This window comes from Oncorhynchus clarkii, chromosome 5 (genome assembly GCF_045791955.1).
Source record: "Oncorhynchus clarkii lewisi isolate Uvic-CL-2024 chromosome 5, UVic_Ocla_1.0, whole genome shotgun sequence".
In the NCBI taxonomy this organism is placed as follows: Eukaryota; Metazoa; Chordata; class Actinopteri; order Salmoniformes; family Salmonidae; genus Oncorhynchus; species Oncorhynchus clarkii.
Genome location: NC_092151.1, coordinates 11,359,163 through 11,382,007, shown reverse-complemented (window position 1 = coordinate 11,382,007; position 22,845 = coordinate 11,359,163). Strand labels below are relative to the sequence as shown.

The window sequence follows — 22,845 nt, the reverse complement described above, 5'->3', positions numbered from 1 at the left end:
TCGAGAGAAAACAAGAAGTTGAACCAAGCATCAAAGTAGACAAACTATCTCTTCTGATTTTGGTGAAATGTTACGACTACACTAAGCTGTTTACAATTAGCTTCAAATGCTAGCTAGGAACCATTGTCATTCCCCAAAAAGGAAACAACAACCAAATAATCATAAGGTAAAAATCCTAACACTAGGCTAAAGCTAGGCTAATGCTAAAATAATGCCAGGCTAACATCCCAGGTAAACTTCACCCTTGAGTCGTCACAGACAGAAAGAAATCAAGCGGAACCCCTTGTTATCCTCAAAAAGCTGTTAAATAAACAAGTTTCTTATTTATTAGATGTGGATTAGGATTAGGATTGGTCCTTTCATTATGATGATGGGGTTATTGATTGAGAGCATTGATTGGAATGACGTCCGCTGCGAGCCTGATTTCCGAGTGTGGGGCTAATGTACGCTGGATTAGTTCTAATCATCCATTAAGAAGTTTGTTCATAGCTTGCTCTTAACCTATAATACGTGAATGCTGGGAGTAACAGTTTTCATATAACACCCGACCACCACAACCAGCACCACACTCAGTCGTCCTCTGCCTCTTCAGTGAAATAATGAGTTTAAATACAATAACTAGTAATCTCTAGAGAATATGGTAAGGAATAGTGTAGCATTACAGTAATTTACTGTATAGCAACAGAAGCTACTCTTATTAACAATCCCCATTCATTAACACTTGATCAAAAGGATTTATGTGCATATCTTATAGAACTGTGGTGAATTGTTACACACTGTGATCATACAGGTGATATCATGGTGAGGCGAGGACATCGACCCCGGGGACTTAAGCCATTTTTAGCAGGAAAGCGGAACAACGTTAGACAGTAGTGCTGTTTGGTTGCTTGTCTAACATAAGGCCTCAGCTGATACTAGTGTGTAGCCTGTCGAAACGAAGCCAGAGGCCCCAGGGCTTTGTGGTTCGCTAGAATGGAGCCAAGCCTGTGTCACTGGGTTTGAAGCTTCTTTGGGCTGGCACTGGCCTGTGTGTGTGATTAAAGCCACCAGAAGGAGCAGGGTACCACATTGTCATGCTTCCCACTTCTCTGTGGTTTCCTTTTGGAGCAGTAGAACAACCACTCTGGCTTCACATATGTTTGCTTGTTGCTGACTAGCCAATGGGTTGCCAGCAAAGACACATTCGGCATAACCCCCTGTGTTTGTTGGGTTGGTTGAAGAACGTGTGGAGCCAGCTGAGATCAAAGACTAAGAAGTTGGAGCTAGAAACTGCTCTACGGTCAGTTTAGCATTTTTCCACTCTGACGCCACAACACACACACAGTCACACACACACACACACACACACACACACACACACACACACACACACACACACACACACACACACACACACACACACACACACACACACACACACACACACACACACACACACACACACACAGAGGGACTGGGAAGGGGGTATGTGGTGCGCTTGTGTTAGTGTTCTCACTCTACTAGCCTGGTGGTCCAGTGTGTTAGGGCTCTCTCTCTCTACTAGCCTGGTGGTCCAGTGTGTTAGTGTTCTCTCTCTACTAGCCTGGTGGTCCAGTGTGTTAGTGTTCTCTCTCTCTACTAGCCTGGTGGTCCAATGTGTTAGTGTTCTCTCTCTCTACTAGCCTGGTGGCCCAGTGTGTTAGTGTTCTCTCTCTACTAGCCTGGTGGTCCAGTGTGTTAGTGTTCTCTCTCTCTACTAGCCTGGTGGTCCAGTGTGTTAGTGTTCTCTCTCTCTACTAGCCTGGTGGTCCAGTGTGTTAGGGCTCTCTCTCTCTACTAGCCTGGTGGTCCAGTGTGTTAGTGTTCTCTCTCTACTAGCCTGGTGGTCCAGTGTGTTAGTGTTCTCTCTCTCTACTAGCCTGGTGGTCCAGTGTGTTAGTGTTCTCTCTCTACTAGCCTGGTGGTCCAGTGTGTTAGTTTTCTCTCTCTCTACTATCCTGGTGGTCCAGTGTGTTAGTGTTCTCTCTCTCTACTAGCCTGGTGATCCAGTGTGTTAGTGCTCTAGAAACTGCTCTCTTCAGTGTCATGACAAATATCAACTGCTGATATCAAGATGTATGACATGACAACAACAGGATAGATGGCTACAGTCCATACAGTATGACATGACAACAACAGGATAGATGGCTACAGTCCATACAGTATGACATGACAACAACAGGATAGATGGCTACAGTCCATACAGTATGACATGACAACAACAGGATAGATGGCTACAGTCCATACAGTATGACATGACAACAACAGGATAGATGGCTACAGTCCATACAATATGACATGACAACAACAGGATAGATGGCTACAGTCCATACAGTATGACATGACAACAACAGGATAGATGGCTACAGTCCATACAGTATGACATGACAACAACAGGATAGATGGCTACAGTCCATACAATATGACATGACAACAACAGGATAGATGGCTACAGTCCATACAGTATGACATGACAACAACAGGATAGATGGCTACAGTCCATACAGTATGACATGACAACAACAGGATAGATGGCTACAGTCCATACAGTATGACATGACAACAACAGGATAGATGGCTACAGTCCATACAATATGACATGACAACAACAGGATAGATGGCTACAGTCCATACAATATGACATGACAACAACAGGATAGATGGCTACAGTCCATACAATATGACATGACAACAACAGGATAGATGGCTACAGTCCATACAGTATGACATGACAACAACAGGATAGATGGCTACAGTCCATACAGTATGACATGACAACAACAGGATAGATGGCTACAGTCCATACAGTATGACATGACAACAACAGGATAGATGGCTACAGTCCATACAATATGACATGACAACAACAGGATAGATGGCTACAGTCCATACAGTATGACATGACAACAACAGGATAGATGGCTACAGTCCATACAATATGACATGACAACAACAGGATAGATGGCTACAGTCCATACAGTATGACATGACAACAACAGGATAGATGGCTACAGTCCATACAGTATGACATGATAACAACAGGATAGATGGCTACAGTCCATACAGTATGACATGACAACAACAGGATAGATGGCTACAGTCCATACAGTATGACATGACAACAACAGGATAGATGGCTACAGTCCATACAGTATGACATGACAACAACAGGATAGATGGCTACAGTCCATACAATATGACATGACAACAACAGGATAGATGGCTACAGTCCATACAGTATGACATGACAACAACAGGATAGATGGCTACAGTCCATACAGTATGACATGACAACAACAGGATAGATGGCTACAGTCCATACAGTATGACATGACAACAACAGGATAGATGGCTACAGTCCATACAGTATGACATGACAACAACAGGATAGATGGCTACAGTCCATACAATATGACATGACAACAACAGGATAGATGGCTACAGTCCATACAATATGACATGACAACAACAGGATAGATGGCTACAGTCCATACAATATGACATGACAACAACAGGATAGATGGCTACAGTCCATACAGTATGACATGACAACAACAGGATAGATGGCTACAGTCCATACAGTATGACATGACAACAACAGGATAGATGGCTACAGTCCATACAGTATGACATGACAACAACAGGATAGATGGCTACAGTCCATACAATATGACATGACAACAACAGGATAGATGGCTACAGTCCATACAGTATGACATGACAACAACAGGATAGATGGCTACAGTCCATACAATATGACATGACAACAACAGGATAGATGGCTACAGTCCATACAGTATGACATGACAACAACAGGATAGATGGCTACAGTCCATACAGTATGACATGACAACAACAGGATAGATGGCTACAGTCCATACAATATGACATGACAACAACAGGATAGATGGCTACAGTCCATACAGTATGAGACAAGTCTCCTCTCTCCCTGCCTCTCTTATTCATACTGGTTGGACTGGTATATCCTTCTTGCTCTCCATCTCTTCTCCTCACACTGACATAAGATCTCCCAGACGATCCCTCTTCCTTTCCACTGGCAATTTTTTTCCACATTTTACATCTTCCCTCCTTCTCCTCTCTTTACCGCTCCTCACCTCTCCTGTCTTCACCTCTCCTCTCTCCCCCTCTCTTCACCTCTCCTGTCTTCACCTCTCCTCTCTCCCCCTCTCTTCACCTCTCCTCTCTTCTTTTTACCTCTCTTCACCTCTATTCTCCCCTCCTCTTCTCTCCTCACCTCTCCTGTCTTTTCTTCACCTCTATTCTCCTCTCCTCTTCTCTCCTCACCTCTCCTGTCTTTTCTTCACCTCTATTCTCCTCTCCTCTTCTCTCCTCACCTCACCTCACCTGTCTTTTCTTCACCTCTATTCTCCTCTCCTCTTCTCTCCTCACCTTTCCTGTCTTTTCTTCACCTCTATTCTCCTCTCCTCTTCTCTCCTCACCTCACCTCTCCTGTCTTTTCTTCACCTCTCCTCTCCTCTCCTCTCCTCTCCTCTCCTCTCCTCTCCTCTCCTCTCCTCTCCTCTCCTCTCCTCTCCTCTCCTCTCCTCTCCTCTCATGTCCTCTCCTCTCCTCTCCTCTCCTCTCCTCTCCTCTCCTCATTGGCACCAGGAAGCCCCTGGCCTTAAGCCCCTGAAGGAGTTGAGCCATCTCTGTTATGGCAGGTGATGCATGTATATGCTAGATGAGTTAAGTTGGAATCCAGTTGAGATGAAGTGGGTACATTATGATACAGTTTCCAGTAAGATAGTATAATCAACCTGTGACCTTATGTGAAATATTTAAAATGCCTGCTAAGAGAGACAGACAGACACACACAAATAAACACACAGCTATCTCTCTCTCATTTTTAACACAGAGCCGGGATTGAATTGACGACATGGTTTCCATGGTAACATGGGTGAGCATGCGGGTCTGCAGCCGAGGTGGGGTGTGTGGCACATGCCTAAGCCTGTCTGTCTGCGCACAGTGTGTGTGTGTGTCTGAGCACAGTGTGTGTGTCTGCGGGAGAGAGCGAGAGAGCGAGAGAGTGTGTGTGTGTATGTGTGTGACTGTGTGTATGTGTGTGTGCCTTCATCAGTATGCAGCTGGGCAGAGTGATGCCGGTACGTCAGGCGCATTCTCAGTGCAGCGGGAAAAATATAAACAAGAAAACGAAGGGAAAGGAAAAAGGGGGAAAGGAAGGGGGAGAGAGATAGAGGACTGAAGGGTGAAATAGAGAGAGGACTGAAGGGTGAAAGAGAGAGAGGACTGAAAGGTGAAAGAGAGATAGGACTGAAGGGTGAAAGAGAGAGAACTGAAGGGTGAAAGAGAGAGAGAACTGAAGGGTGAAATAGAGAGAGGACTGAAAGGTGAAAGAGAGAGAGGACTGAAGGGTGAAAGAGAGAGAGGACTGAAGGGTGAAAGAGAGAGAGAACTGAAGGGTGAAATAGAGAGAGGACTGAAGGGTGAACGAGAGAGAGAACTGAAGGGTGAAATAGAGAGAGGACTGAAAGGTGAAAGAGAGAGAGGACTGAAGGGTGAAAGAGAGAGAGGACTGAAGGGTGAAAGAGAGAGAGAACTGAAGGGTGAAAGAGAGAGAGGACTGAAGGGTGAAATAGAGAGAGAACTGAAGGGTGAAAGAGAGGGAGAACTGAAGGGTGAAAGAGAGAGAGAGAACTGAAGGGTGAAAGAGAGAGAGGACTGAAGGGTGAAAGAGAGAGAGAACTGAAGGGTGAAAGAGAGGGAGAACTGAAGGGTGAAAGAGAGAGAGAACTGAAGGGTGAAAGAGAGAGAGGACTGCATCTCACACCCACACAGTCACATTTCACACAAACATATAACGTGCCCATTACGTTCATCTAATGATTTCTATTCTAAAGGTCATTTCAACCATTTAGACCAAAATAAGCAACTGTAAAAGTCTCAAGGAAAAATGCTTATATCTACAATTACAATTAAGTTGAGCACAGCTCTCCCATCTCTGGCTTCAATACGAACGTAGCTTGCTACATGTCCAAGAACACAAAATAAACGCCACCAACAACAGCATGACTTAGAAGTCAAAGCTTCAAGGAAGATAGAAGAATGCTTATGACCTACAATTACAATAGTGTCAAGTCCATCTCATGACCACGAAAACAAAATAACTGGCATCAACTACACAAAGCTGAACATCTCAATTCCTCAGACATAGTGTATCATGATGGAGAAAGAGATATAACAGTCAAGGAGACTAGTCCTTGGTGGGTTAGAGACCTGGACTTGAATGGGAGTCCATAGAGTTACCATGACATGCAGGAACAATGGTAAACAACGAAACAATGGTGCTTTCAGAATTAGGTGGTGTTTCTGTATAAAGAGACCACTGTTTAGGCTGATATCCCTGGTGTTTCTGTATAAAGAGACCAGTGTTAAGGCCTGGTGTTTCTCTATAAAGAGACCAGTGTTTAGGCTGATATCCCTGGTGTTTCTGTATAGAGAGACCAGTGTTAAGGCCTGGTGTTTCTGTATAAAGAGACCAGTGTTTAGGCTGATATCCCTGGTGTTTCTGTATAAAGAGACCAGTGTTTAGACTGATATCCCTGGTGTTTCTGTATAAAGAGACCAGTGTTTAGGCTGATATCCCTGGTGTTTCTGTATAAAGAGACCAGTGTTTAGGCTGATATCCCTGGTGTTTCTGTATAAAGAGACCAGTGTTTAGGCTGATATCCCTGGTGTTTCTGTATAAAGAGACCAGTGTTTAGGCTGATATCCCTGGTGTTTCTGTATAAAGAGACCAGTGTTTAGGCTGATATCCCTGGTGTTTCTCTATAAAGAGACCAGTGTTTAGGCTGATATCCCTGGTGTTTCTGTATAAAGAGACCAGTGTTTAGGCTGATATCCCTGGTGTTTCTCTATAAAGAGACCAGTGTTTAGGCTGATATCCCTGTTGTTTCTGTATAAAGAGACCAGTGTTTAGGCTGATATCCCTGGTGTTTCTGTATAAAGAGACCAGTGTTAAGGCCTGGTGTTTCTGTATAAAGAGACCAGTGTTTAGGCTGATATCCCTGTTGTTTCTGTATAAAGAGACCAGTGTTAAGGCCTGGTGTTTCTGTATAAAGAGACCAGTGTTTAGGCTGATATCCCTGGTGTTTCTGTATAAAGAGACCAGTGTTTAGGCTGATATCCCTGGTGTTTCTGTATAAAGAGACCAGTGTTTAGGCTGATATCCCTGGTGTTTCTGTATAAAGAGACCAGTGTTTAGGCTGATATCCCTGGTGTTTCTGTATAAAGAGACCAGTGTTTAGGCTGATATCCCTGGTGTTTCTGTATAAAGAGACCAGTGTTTAGGCTGATATCCCCGGTGTTTCTGTATAAAGAGGCCAGTGTTTAGGCTGATATCCCTGGTGTTTCTGTATAAAGAGACCAGTGTTTAGGCTGATATCCCTGGTGTTTCCGTATAAAGAGACCAGTGTTTAGGCTGATATCCCTGGTGTTTCTGTATAAAGAGACCAGTGTTTAGGCTGATATCCCTGGTGTTTCTGTATAAAGAGACCAGTGTTTAGGCTGATATCCCTGGTGTTTCTGTATAAAGAAACCAGTGTTTAGGCTGATATCCCTTGTGTTTCTGTATAAAGAGACCAGTGTTTAGGCTGATATCCCTGGTGTTTCTGTATAAAGAAACCAGTGTTTAGGCTGATATCCCTTGTGTTTCTGTATAAAGAGACCAGTGTTTAGGCTGATATCCCTTGTGTTTCTGTATAAAGAGACCAGTGTTTAGGCTGATATCCCTTGTGTTTCCGTACAAAGAGACCAGTGTTTAGGCTGGTCTCTCTAGCTGTACCTAGAAAATCCCTTCGTCCCCATCTGAACAACAAGGTGGCTGATTGTGGTCAAAGAGGATTAGATAACTCAAACACACACATTTGGGAGACAGAGAGAGAGAGAGGACAGGGGCACATACTGTACATTAACACAGTCAGTACAGAAACACATACACACACACACACACACACACACACCACAGTTCTGTAAGCATGAGGGCATGAAAAAAAGAGGGAACATGTAATTGTTGATGACAGACTGTGCAGGTGCTTTAAGAAATGACAACAATGTCCAAACACTAGGTGAGGAAAGGAGATACCTAGTCAGTTGCACAACTGAATGCATGCCCTATGAATCAGAGAGGTTCGGGGTGCTGCCTTAATCTTAATCCACATCATCAGTGCCCAGGGAGCAGGTGTTCTAGGGGTTAACTACCTTGCTCAAAGGATTTTCCACCTTGCCGGCTTGGGGATTCAAACAAGCAACCTTTTGGGTTGCTGTCCCAGCGCTCTAACCGCTAGGCTACCTGCTACACTTGTGGTGCACAAAGAGCCTACACAGACAGAGAAACAGGAAGTGTTATACAGAAATTAAAGGTTAACAATAAACTCTACCACCGACTGTTAATGACAGAATTGTATATTTAATAAGTAGGGTCATGGGACTATCTGGTCCACGTGTGGACATTTGATAAGAGCATGGTGCTAACAATGTCATGGGTTCAATGCTCGCAGAGAACAAACATTTGTACAACAAAATGTCTGAACTCTCTGTAATGTAAGTTGCTTTGTATTAAAGTGTCTTCTAAGTGGCATGACGGGCATCTCCAGTTGTGTCTACACATCGGTCCAATGACCTTTAGTCTAGCAGCACACACACACAGCTATAAAAACATTGGTCTGTATGTATCTTCCAATCTGACTAATACAAGGTGTTGCATTGATAGGTATATATATATATGTGTGTGTTTCTGTATTTAAAACATGGAAACACATCTCACCATACACACGGCTGCTACTTTCAGCATCTGGATGTCCCACAGCAATGACATCCAGACACACACACACGCACACACACACACACACACACACACACACACACACACACACACACACACACACACACACACACACACACACACACACACAAACAGACGGCATCCCTCGCTGGAATAACAACAGATACACATACTGGAATAACAACAGATACACATACTGGAATAACAACATATACACATACTGGAATAACAACATATACACATACTGGAATAACAACAGTTGTGTGCAAGCTAGAGGTCAAACCAGAACCTAATAAAAACAGCAACAAGCCTTCTTTACACACACATTCTCTCAGACACAGTTCCCTAGAAGATGTACACACACACACCGTGACAAACAGGTTCCTGGTACTCACACAGAAACACATTATGCTGTCCCTCATTCCTCATCGAGACGGTCGAGCATACTGATGACATCACAATGTTATCAGCTGGAGAAGTCTCCGGAGCCATGGCAGAGAGCAGAGCAGGATGCTGCTAACGCTAGGCTAACGCTAGCCCCCTTAGGTTCCCTATCCAGCACGTACATTTACTGTAGCCTGCCTAACGTGTGTACAAAACATCTGCCTGAGACTGGCTCCCTGCGACTGACATTTTGGATCTAAGTGAGAAGCTTTCCAAGAGCCTGCCTGCATGCTGCTACTGTAGCTGAGCAACTGTAGGGCAGCTTGTCTGACTTAGCTGCTCCCAGGGCAGAACACACAGCTAAACAATAAATTGAACATTTACTCATGGGAGTACATAACCTAGACATAAGAGATGTACACTTGGAGATTCGAGCTACCTAAAAGCATCAACAAGCAACCACATGTAAAGGACTGAGTAGGAAGTGGTATAACCCAAGACAGCAGTGCTGTAAGCATGTTCATATAAACAAAGGGATTCAACCTGGAACACCCATATTAACAATGGGATTCAACCTGAAACACCCATATTAACAATGGGATTCAACCTGGAACACCCATATTAACAATGGGATTCAACCTGGAACACCCATATTAACAATGGGATTCAACCTGAAACACCCATATTAACAATGAGATTCAACCTGAAACACCCATATTAACAATGGGATTCAACCTGAAACACCCATATTAACAATGAGATTCAACCTGATACACCCATATTAACAATGGGATTCAACCTGAAACACCCATATTAACAATGAGATTCAACCTGACACACCCATATTAACAATGAGATTCAACCTGACACACCCATATAAACAAAGGGATTCAACCTGAAACACCCATATTAACAATGAGATTCAACCTGAAACACCCATATTAACAATGAGATTCAACCTGATACACCCATATTAACAATGGGATTCAACCTGATACACCCATATAAACAATGGGATTCAACCTGATACACCCATATTAACAATGGAATTCAACCTGATACACCCATATTAACAATGGGATTCAACCTGATACACCCATATTAACAATGGGATTCAACCTGATACACCCACATTAACAATAGGATTCAACCTCACACACCCATATTAACAATGGGATTCAACCTGAAAACCCCATATTAACAAAGGGATTAAACCTGATAAACCCATATTAACAATGGGATCCAACCTGATACACCCATATTAACAATGGGATTCAACCTGATACACCCATTTTAACAATGGGATTCAACCTGATACACCCACATTAACAATAGGATTCAACCTCACACACCCATATTAACAATGGGATTCAACCTGAAAACCCCATATTAACAAAGGGATTCAACCTGATACACCCATATTAACAATGGGATTCAACCTGATACACCCATATTAACAAAGGGATTCAACCTGAAACACCCATTTTAACAAAGGGATTCAACCTGAAACACCCATTTTAACAAAGGGATTCAACCAGCAGTATTACTGTTTTCTGCTTTCCAACAAACCTCATCCTCTGCATGATAGTCAACAATATGTCCACCTGTAACCTTCATATCTGTCATGTGACTGTGGGCAAGAAGATAACAGCTCATAGGTGAAAGGTACTGAGTGCAGTGCAGTTGTACTAGGAACTATTTGTTAACTCATAGATTAAATTAAGTTCTGTGAATATTTTGTCTGGTACACTAAATGAGCACTGCGTATATGGGTGCAGTAATATCATATGGGTGGTGTAGTAATATCATATGGGCGATGTAGTAATATCATATGGGTGGTGTAGTAATATCATATGGGTGGTGTAGTAATATCATATGGGTGGTGTGATATCATATGGGCGGTGTAGTAATGTCATATGGGTGGTGTAGCAATATCATATGGTTGGTGTAGTAATATAATATGGGTGGTGTAATATCATATGGGTGGTGTAGTAATGTCATATGGGTGGTGTAGCAATATCATATGGTTGGTGTAGTAATATAATATGGGTGGTGTAATATCATATGGGTGGTGTAGTAATATCATATGGGCGGTGTAGTAATGTCATATGGGTGGTGTAGCAATATCATATGGTTGGTGTAGTAATATAATATGGGTGGTGTAATAATATAATATGGGTGGTATAGTAATATAATATGGGTGGTGTAGTAATATCATATGGGTGGTGTAGTAATATCATATGGGTGGTGTAGTAATATAATATGGGTGGTGTAATATCATATGGGTGGTGTAGTAATATCATATGGGTGGTGTAATATCATATGGGCGGTGTAGTAATGTCATATGGGTGGTGTAGCAATATCATATGGGTGGTGTAGCAATATCATATGGGTGGTGTAGTAATATAATATGGGTGGTATAGTAATATAATATGGGTGGTGTAGTAATATCATATGGGTGGTGTAGTAATATCATATGGGTGGTGTAGTAATATCATATGGGTGGTGTAGTAATATCATTTGGGTGCTGAAGTAATATCATATGGGTGGTCGGTTAATATCATATGGGTGGTGTAGTAATATCATATGGGTGGTGTAATATTATATGGGTGGTGTAATATCATATGGGTGATGCTGTAATATCCTATAGATGCGGTAATATCATATGGGTGGTACAGTAATATCATATGGGTAATTAGCTAATATTATATGAGTGGTGAGGTAATATCATATGGGTTGTGTTGTAATATAATATGGGTGGTGTGATATCATATGGGTGGTGCAATACCATATGGGTGGTGTGATATCATATGGGTGGTGTAATATCATATGGGTGGTGTAATATCATATGGGTGGTGTGATATCATATGGGTGGTGTAATATTATATGGGTGGTGTAATATCATATGCAGGCTATTATTAACGGTCTGTAGTTGTGTTATGTTGTATATCTCATGATGGTGCTGATGTTCTTTATATCTAAGTGTTTAACTGGGCTCAGAGAGAGGAAGGTGACTGGACACTCACACTCTGTGTCCTCCTCTTCATCCCACTTTAAGACATAGACCTTGGTCCCAGACCCTGTAGGTCTACTGTAAAAGCTCTATCTCAAAACTAAATCCACTACCCAACGCCATGCCCACAGGCAGTTCACCCAGTTCACCCATTGTCTAGATCGTCTGAGTAGTAACAATTAGTTAGATAGTGGTATTGTCTAGATAGTCTTAGTAGTAATAATTAGGTAGATAGTGGTCCTACCTTGGTGGAGGCCATCTCGCTGACAGAGTGTCTGGTCTGCAGGGTCTCCAGCTGGTCCAGGCACCAGTCCAGCTCCTCCAGCGTCTCTGTAGCCAGCTTCTGGTAGGCCTCCTCTGGAGGGGGGAGACAGGGGTCGGAGGAAAGGGGAATAGGGAGTAGGGGAACGGGGACAGGTAGGGATGGTGAGTGGTGGTGGTCAGTTTTGAGGCGTTTGACAGGGGTGTGCGACGTCATCTCTTGCGTTTCGTCAGTGGTGATGTCATAGACGAGTGCAATGCCCGGGTTGCCTGAGTGGATGCATAGGTGACTCTTCATGGTTAGAGGGGCTTGAAGAGCAAAAGGTGTCTACGGTGATGATAGCTTCCCCACAGAGATATTGAACAGGGGAAAATACTTGTCTCTGAGATGGATGTAGCTAAGTATCTTTCATAAGTGTCAACAATCACCCTTCAGTCCCTCTCTCAGTCCTCCAGAGAGTAGTTACAGTAGTAGTAGAAGTAGTTATAGAATCCCAAAAAGAGAAAGTTCCACAGAGTGCAGTTCTGGTATCCACAATGGACCATTCTACAATCCAGAATGAGACGTTTTAGAATCCACAACATACAGTTCTAGAATCCACAGTTCTAACATCTAGGGGAAGTTCCACAGTGTCACACTAGAACGAGTCCAGCCTTGCAAAAGCCCTGATGGGAAAGCACAGCATGCCCCCATGCTCCACGAGCTGAAAACAAAAAAACACACATGGAATCCAACGCCTACACGAAAATCTTTCGACGGTCCGGACAGAGTTGTGCTCTATCCAACCCAGAGGATTCCCAGATTTGGGATAGCAGGAAAATCCGTCTCACACATCTCTACACGATCAACACTCTTCCCAGGGATATCCAGAAGGAAAAAAAGGAAAACTTCCTCAGCCTACCGTGATGAGGAGTCATCGACAAAGGAGAAGTCTAAGACAAAGCCAAGACCCCCCTTCCAAACACACACACACACACACACACACACACACACACACACACACACACACACACACACACACACATACACACACACACACACACACACACACACACACACACACACACACACACACACACACACACACACACCTCCTCTAAAGACAGAGAACCACATTCGTAGCCCACAGACACACACACACACACACACAGAGAGAGCCACGGTTGAGTTTATTTTCTGTCTCAAATCCCCTGTCCTCCCTGCATCGACGACACAATGACGATGACCACTGCTCTGATAGACAGATGGACAGTCAGACAGATGGAGACAAATGTCCAAGCGGGTCTGACTGTGGATAAAGCAATACGTCAATATGAGGGATGGCTGACTCAAAAAGCATGAGTTGAAAACGCTTGCTTCCTGTGAAAACACTGCTCAGCACACAAGAAGAGCCGGACTGGAGTAACAGACTGCCCGGACTGGACTGGAGTCACAGGTTCAGATCTGAGCCCCTAACCACTGATACAGGGTCAGATGTCTACTGAACCCCCTCCAATGGTTAAAGTTGGTATATAGTTAGTGTAATCTGTTCCTATATCTGTAGTTAGGTTAGTATCTAACGGTTAAGTTTGATGGCTATATCCTGTTCGAAGACTTCGCATCCTTCCTTCTTCCCTTCCTTGATGTAATCACTAAGGCATGATTTAACCTATCCAATCATGTTCTAGAACAGTGATATGACTATATGACTTGTGGTTCTGACTATGAAAACAGACAAAGAAAACATGATGACAAACACATAAGCACGCACACAGACAGTCACTGAGAGCATTCCGCCAGTGGGATTATGAATAGTAGTCAGTCAGGCTGAACCTCCTCATGATTAATCCTAATTTGGAAATGATGTAGGGGTATTTCCGCTCAGCCACATATTCCCTGTGTTTTTACCTAATCCTGGATTAGGGCAGACAACGCTCTAGTCATCTGGAAATGTTCTAAATCTAAGATTTGTGGTGGAGCGTAGTTACGCTTCTAAACATATTAATGCTGCTATGTGTTGAGTTGTTTTAAGTTGTGTGTGCAATATATATATATATATATATATATATATATACTCCACTAAGTGGCGCAGTGGTCTAAGACACTGTATCTCAGTACAAGAAGCTTCACTGCAGTACCTGGTTCAAATCTAGGCTGCATCACATCTGGCTGTGATTGGGAGTCCCACAGTTGGCCCAGCATCGTCTGGGGTAGGCTGTCATTGTAAATAATAATTTGTTCTTAACTGTAGGTTGTGGTGATGGACATGTGATGGACAATAAAAGAGTAAGTGAGAGGAGGACAGAGCTACAAAGAGACAGAATGCATTTCTCTCTGGATCCCCCTCTTTCTCTTAGCCTTTGCTTGCATCTCCATCACCATCTTTGTTTCTCTCCCCCTCTCTGCATTCTCCTCATCTCTCTTCCCTTTTCTATGTATTTATTTATCTCGCTGTGCAGACAGTCAGTGGCTGGGGGGGTTTCAGAAGCTTAAAAACAGGAGTCCTCTTGAAGCAGGGGTCCTCTGTCCTTGCTGGCAACATCTCCTCTGACGTCAATAGCATCTCTCTCTCTCTCTCTCTCTCTCTCTCTCTCTCTCTCTCTCTCTCTCTGTCCTTCAAATGGCTGTGCAGACAGTCAGTGGCTGGGCTGGGGGGTTTCAGAAGCTTAAAAACAGGGGTCCTCTTGAAGCAGGGGTCCTCTGTCCTTGCTGACAACATCTCCTCTGACGTCAATGGCATTCTTCTCCTGCTCAGCGAGACACACCGGGCCCGCCCCTCTCAGGGAAACGGCAAGGGCTCATGCTAAACCCTGGACCAGCGCTATAGAGGATCAGGAGTCCCAAGCAATTGTCACCAAAACAGTGGTTCTTGGTAGAATTAGCTAACGGACTAGTTAGTAAGCTAGCTCGGGGTTTCTCATATCTCTACCAAAGTTCCCCTAGTCAATCCCTTATTTGATGTAGACTGCAGTAGTAGCACATCACTGATTAGTTGACCAGTTGAATCAGGTGTGCTGGTACTGGAAGAGATCCAGTACTGTGTATGGGTAGTCTAGGAGAGGTTTGGGAAACACTACCATAGGGGACGGACATGTAGGTGCCCCATAAATTGAACACTTCCCCTGCTTTTCAGATGGCTGATAATTTTTTTTTAAAAATATGTCTTCATCCTTGTTTGATGGAGGCGACATATGATCAACTGATGAATTCATGAACAACATCTGACTTAGAATAATATTCCTCTTTATGAATCTAATTAAACTTACAGTAAGTCTTCGGGTCACCAGTATTGACACATATACATGAATTAACCCCAACACCAGCATTGATGTTATGCAACATGGTCACATATTTTGGGGTATACTTGGAAATAAAGAGGGCGGCTATTTAAATAAACACTATAGAAGTGGACTTCAAATTAGGGGATTCGGCTATTTCAGCCACACCAGTTGCTGACAGGTGTATAAAATTGAGCACAGCCATGCAATCTCCATAGACACATTGGCAGTAGAATGGCCTTACTGAAGCGCTCAGTGACTTTCAATGTGGCACAGGTCATAGGATGCCACCTTTCCAACAAGTTAGTTTGTCAAATTTATGCCCTGCTAGAGCTGCCCTGGGCAACTGTAAGTACTGTTTACATCTGATGATGTAAAAAAGGCTTCATAAATACATCTGATTTGATTTGTTATTTTGAAGTGGAAACATCTAGGAACAACACATGGCTCAGCCGCAAAGTGGTAGGCTACACAAGCTCACAGTAAGAGACCAGCGAGTGCTGAAGCGCGTAGCGCGTAAAAATCAGATTGTCCTCGGTTGCAACACTGACTACTGAGTTCCAAACTGCCTCTGGAAGCAACTTCAGTCCAAGAACTGTTCTTCGGGAGCTTAAGAGGGCTTGTGGGGTGGCAGGTAGCCTAGTGGTTAGAGCATTGTGCCAGTAACCAACAGGTCGCTAGATGGAATCCCCAAGCTGACAAGGCAGTTAACCCACTGTTCGTAGGCCGCATTGTAAATAAGAATTTGTTCTTAACTGACTTGCCTAGTTAAATAAAAAATTATTTTAAAATTGCCATGCGCGTTGCCTGGAGTGGTGTAAAGCTCGCTGACATTGGACTCTGGAGCAGTGGAAACGCATTCTCTGGAGTGAATTAATCACGCTTCACCATCTGGCAGTCCGAAGGACAAATCTGGGTTTGGCGGATGCCAGGAGAACGCTACCTGCCTGAATGCATAGTGCCAGTTGTAAAGTTTGGTGGATAAATACTTTTCTGTGGCTGTTTTTCATGGTTCGGGCTGGGCCCCTTAGTTCTAGTGAAGGGAAATCTCAACACTACAGCATACAATAATATTCTAGACGATTCTGTGCTTCCAAATTTGTGGCAACAGTTTGGGAAGGCCCTTTCCTGTTTCAGAATGACAATGCCCCCATGAAAAAAGCGAGGTCCATACAGAAATGGTTTGTCGAGATCGGTGTGGAAGAACTTGACTGGCCTGCACAGAGCCCTGACCTCAACCCCATCTAACACCTTTGGGATGAATTGGAACGCTGACTGTGAACCAGGCCTAATTGCCCAACATAAGTGCCCGACCTCACTAATGCTCTTGAGGCTGAATGGAAGCAAGTTCCCGTAGCAATGTTCCAACATCTAGTGGAAAGCCTTCACAGAAGAGTGGAGGCTGTTATAGCAGCAAATGGGGGACCAACTCCATTTTAATGCCCACGAATTTGGAATGAGATGCTCGCGATCCTTCACAACTTTTGGCCATGAAGTCTAGTCTAGAGCTCCTCCTCCACATAATCAAGTGGAATCAATTAGTATTAGCAGGTGCCAAGGATCAAACTGGGTTGGATTATTCTGGTTAATGGACTAGAATGGTACCATTACTTTTCCCAGTGGCTTCTTTTACAGATCCAATACAACTTCATTATGCAACAACGGAAATGGCACGGGTACAAAACACACACACAAACTTTAGAACGTCACAAGTCCTGTGTCAGTCAGCTATGCTAGAGACACCAGTGTAGGATCATTAGATGTTCATGATAGCCCTACAATAACATGGCAAGTGGTATTCAAGCTCAAATCTGTATTAGAGTCAAGCAGGAGTGAAAAAAACAGCTGAGTTAAGACAAGAAACCAATCTTAAAGACCAGTGTATTACTGCCCTTTGAATCATCAACTTTAAAGATGCTTTAGAAAGCACAACAGGGCACCAATGTGTAAAACATGATCTTTGTCTCCCTCTGCTGTATACATCTGGTACTGGTGTTGCAGTACCAACGCCATCACTCACCATGTAATTCCAATAGTAACACCACCATCACTCACCAATGCACCTCAGAAGTCACTACAGTCCCCAAACACTTAAAACATGTCTCCTTTTCTCCTTTATACCATGGGGCTATAACTGATCCATACATATACAGTGGGACAAAAAAGTATTTAGTCAGCCACCAATTATGCAAGTTCTCCCACTTAAAAAGATGAGAGAGGCCTGTAATTGGTACATTTCAACTATGACAGACAAAATGAGAAAAAACATTTTTTAATGAATTTATTTGCAAATTATGGTGGAAAATAAGTATTTGGTCAATAACAAAAGTTTATCTCAATACTTTGTTATAATACGTTTTCTGTTGTTGGGATTTTGGCCCATTCCTCCATGCAGATCTCCTCTAGAGCAGTGATGTTTTGGGGCTGTTGCTGGGCAACACGGACTTTCAACTCCCTCCAATGATTTTCTATGGGGTTGAGATCAGGAGACTGGCTAGGCCACTCCAGGACCTTGAAATGCTTCTTACGAAGCCACTCCTTCATTGCCCGGGCGGTGTGTTTGGGATCATTGTCATGCTGAAAGACCCAGCCACGTTTCATCTTCAATGCCCTTACTGATGGAAGGAGGTTTTCACTCAAAATCTCACGAAACATGGCCCCATTCATTCTTTCCTTTACACGGATGAGTCGTCCTGGTCCCTTTGCAGAAAAACAACCCCAAAGCATGATGTTTCCACCCCCATGCTTCACAGTAGGTATGTTGTTCTTTGGATGCAACTCAGCATTCTTTGTCCTCCAAACACGACGAGTTGAGTTTTTACCAAAAAGTTATATTTTGGTTTCATCTGACCATATGACATTCTCCCAATCTTCTTCTGGGTCATCCAAATGCTCTCTAGCAAACTTCAGACGGGCCTGAACATGTACTGGTTTAAGCAGGGGGACACGTCTGGCACTGCAGGATTTGAGTCCCTGGCGGCGTAGTGTGTTACTGATGGTAGCCTTTGTTACTTTGGTCCCAGCTCTTGGGGATGACCAGTGAAATATACCTGCTGGAGCACGTGCTACGGGTGGGTGCTGCTAAGGTGACTAGTGAGCTGAGATAAGGCAGGGCTTTACCTAGCAAAGACTTATATATGACCTAGAGCCAGTGGGTCTGGCGACGAATATGAAGCGAGGGCCAGCCAACGAGAGCATACAGGTGGGGCTTTGGTGACAAAACGGATGGCACTGTGATAGACTACATCCATGTTGCTGAGTAGAGTGTTGGAGACTATTTTGTAAATTACGTCACCGAAGTCAAGGATGGGTAGGATAGTCAGTTTTACGAGGGTATGTTTGGCAGCATGAGTGAAGGATGCTTTGTTGCGAAATAGGAAGCCAATTCTAGATTTAATTTTGGATTGGAGATGCTTAATGTGAGCCTGGAAGGAGAGTTTGCTGTCTAACCAGACACCAAGGTATTGATTGACATGACATGATTGGATAAGTGAAAGCCTATTAACCAATCCAAACCTCCCAGATCCAGATCTGTAATCATTGCAAGGAATGAAGGAAGGATGCAGGATGCACTGTATCAGAACCGAGCCAGATGTGCTCCCTGTCATATGACAAACCAACAAGACTGGGTCTTGTTCATTAGGCACCAAACAGAATAAAACTGACGTAAACAAGGAGCGACTACCTGGACTTATCTGATAAGAAATACTAATTTCCATTTTCTGTCGCGTGCTCTTATGAACACGACACTGGACTGAGGCCAACCAAAACATTGTCCTCTGGCACGGCTCAATAGCAAATGTTCCCACATACAAACACTTCAGAGGATCAGCGTCAAACCCAATGAAACGCAGGCATGCATTCCAAGTTCAAAGTGGACAATAGAAGCCCCAAAAACATGTAAGTCCATGCACATACGTTTTACTCAGAAAATTGGGAAGTGGACTTATTTCCTGATTTTACTGGACAACAACACAGAAAGGTATTGTATATGCTACTGCAACGCCCGCTGGAAGACGTTTGTAGATTACCTATGATGCCCACGGAGGAAAATGGTTGGTCAATTCAATTCACTACATGGCACTTGTGATTGAAAGAGTTCACTCAGGATCTTCATGTGAAAGAAAGCAACTGTCAGTTCACAGAAAGAGGTCCGCTGTCATATCGGTTCACTTGGTTGCAGTACCGTGTGTGTGTGTGTGTGTGTGTGTGTGTTGGTCTTACCTGAGAAAGAGGACTTGGTGATGGGTGGTTGTTGGTTACACATAGGGGACCGCCTGTTAAAGGTAGCCACAGAGAAATAAGGGTTTGATCAGGGATGTCTTTCCCTCTCACTCTCTCTCTCTGTCTGTCTCTGTCTCACCCCCCCACTCACTCTCTCTCTCTCTCGGTCTGTCTCTGTCTCACCCCCCCGTCTCACTCTCTCTCTCTCTGTCTGTCTCTGTCTCACCCCCCCACTCACTCTCTCTCTCTCTCGGTCTGTCTCTGTCTCACCCCCCCGTCTCACTCTCTCTCTCTCTGTCTGTCTCTGTCTCACCCCCCCCTCACTCTCTCTCTTTCTCTGTCTGTCTCTGTCTCACCCCCCCCACTCTCTCTCTCTTTCTCTGTCTGTCTCTGTCTCACCCCCGTCTCACTCTCTCTCTCTCTGTCTGTCTCTGTCTCACCCCCCCCTCACTCTCTCTCTTTCTCTGTCTGTCTCTGTCTCACCCCCCCCACTCTCTCTCTCTTTCTCTGTCTGTCTCTGTCTCACCCCCCCTCACTCTCTCTCTCTCTGTCTGTCTCTGTCTCACCCCCCTTTCACTCTCTCTCTCTCCATCTGTCTCTGTCTCACCCCCCCCCCCCTCTCACTCACTCACTCACTCACTCACTCACTCATACAGTTTAGCAATACACTACAATGAATATACTCACTTGTTTGAGGCTCTGTCTTGTTGCAAGTTGGTTAAAGCAGCAAAGTTATTCCGTACCGTTCTCAAACTAGCCAGTACCTACACATGGTGGAGTACAGCGGGACACATCGGACACTATGTGACATCATGTCAACAGCAATAACGTCCTTAATTTATAAACAATGTCTTAGTGTATCAAAAACATGTCGGCCTTCGACATTATCTGAAGCAACTTGTACTGAGGTAAGAGTCAGGTCCTAAAAAATGATAAAGGTTTACCCAGCAGGCAAAACCTGCTATATGGTTTAATGATGTCATTTTCATCAGTTTTGCCCACTGGGGCAAAAGTGAAAGTGGAGCACATGGGCACTGACCTGTGCAAATGGTGTGACTATCAAGTCGTCGCCATGGCTGTAAGAGAGGAAGAGGAAGAGGAGGAGGAAGAGGAAGATGGTGTATTTACAATGTGAAAGCATACACATCCCGGTCCTCCTATCTCATTGGAAAAAGAAATGTGAGGAAAATCAAATTCATGTTAAGATATCACATGCATTTGTCAACACAGATTAACCATATACGGCGATAGAAAAAATATATATACAATATACACTTACCCTGACAGTTTATTAGGTACACCACCCCGTTCACGAAAATGAATTGCTCCTACAGACAGTGAGTCACGTGTTTGTGGCTTGTTATATAAAGCAGGCAGACAGGCATCGAGGCATTCAGTTACTGTTAGATTGAACGTTAGAATAGGCAAAACGAGTGATCTGTGTGACTTTGAGTGTGGTATGATTGTCGGTGCCAGGCGCCCCACATCCAGTATCTCAGAAATGACAGCCCTCCTGGACTTTTCACGTACAACCTTGTCCAGGGTTAACTGATAATGGTACAACAAACAAAAAACATCCAGTCAGCTTGTTGACGAGAGGTCAAAGGAGAATGACAAGAATCATGCTAGCCAACAGGCAGGCCCGCAAACAGAGAGATAACGGCGCAGTGGTGTGCAGAGCGACATTTCAGAACGCACAACTCGTCAATCCTGGTCATGGATGGGCTATTTCAGCAGACGACCACACCGGGTTCTACTACTAAGCTAAAAACAAGAAGAAGCGTCTCCAGTGGGCACGCGATCACCAACACTGGAAAATTGAGTAGAAAAACATCTCCTGATCTGATAAATCTTGGTTGCTGTTGTTTCATGTTCAGTCAGGACATGGACACTTTGGCGTAAGTAACATCAGTCCATGAACCCATCCTGCCTGGTATCAATGGTACAGGCTGGTGTACTGGTGTGTGGAATGTTTTACTGGCACACGTTAGTTCCCTTGATACCAATTGAGTAACAAACGTTTCCAACACTTTGTAGAATGCATGCCCTGAAGAATTCAGGCCGTTCTGGAGGCAAGATGGGTGTACCTAATAAACTGATTATTTTTTAAATATATTAAATGTAGTTGTATTGTATTGGAATATAGGGTTTGTCTGTGTGACAAGGTACAGCAAGGCAGGGGGAAAAGCATACGGTGTCAAACAAAGATTCAAAACATGAGTTTAATGAAAGTAGTCATCCTTTTGCACCAGTGAATGCAGAAGTATCAGATGTTTGGGGAAAGTGCGAGCAGGACCGTTGATGCAGCCTGAATGCTGACATCTTGACTTAGGTCTTCTATTGTGTCATCATGTGCCATCATGTGCCCATACACAATCAACTATGAAATAAAATAAGGCTAGGCCCCTTTTTTCTCAATTTCCGCCTGAATGACGTGCCCGAAATAAACTACCTGTTGCTCAGGACCTGAAGCCAGGATATGCATATAACTGGTACCATTAGTAATAAAACATTTTTAAGTTTGTAGAAATGTAAAAATAATGTAGGAGAATATAACACAATAGATATGATAGGAGAAAATCCAAAGAAACACCAACCAGAATTTTTTTGAGAGAGAGACCATGCTCTTACAATGGCAAGTATAAGGGCACACTCAATTCTATATCCCAGGATGCAATTCCTATGGCTTCCACAGGGTTTCAGCAGTCTATGTTCAAGGTTTCAGGCTTGTAACTTCCAAAATGAATAAGAAATATCAGTTTTAGTACAGGGACACAGTCTTGAAAATGTGTGTTTGCGCGCGCCATGAAGAAAGGACGAACCTGCAAAAATCGGTTTCCTATTGAACATAGTTCTTTCCGTAAGA

The 22,845-nt window shown here is 43.7% G+C and overlaps 1 protein-coding gene across 9 annotated transcripts in view; it reads right to left on the bottom strand.

The window, feature by feature from the left end:
- The window catches only part of LOC139408362 (3',5'-cyclic-AMP phosphodiesterase 4D-like), a 302,623-nt gene that overhangs the window by 29,722 nt on the left and 250,056 nt on the right, over positions 1–22,845 (bottom strand). For all 9 annotated transcript variants that reach the window (XM_071152145.1, XM_071152142.1, XM_071152138.1 and 6 more), the window contains 4 exons: positions 21,019–21,055; positions 20,667–20,743; positions 19,980–20,032; positions 12,481–12,593 (listed from right to left, as the gene is read on the bottom strand). In XM_071152145.1, coding sequence (XP_071008246.1) covers positions 12,481–12,593; positions 19,980–20,032; positions 20,667–20,743; positions 21,019–21,055 — 280 coding nt within the window. The remainder of the gene's footprint in view (positions 1–12,480; positions 12,594–19,979; positions 20,033–20,666; positions 20,744–21,018; positions 21,056–22,845) is intronic.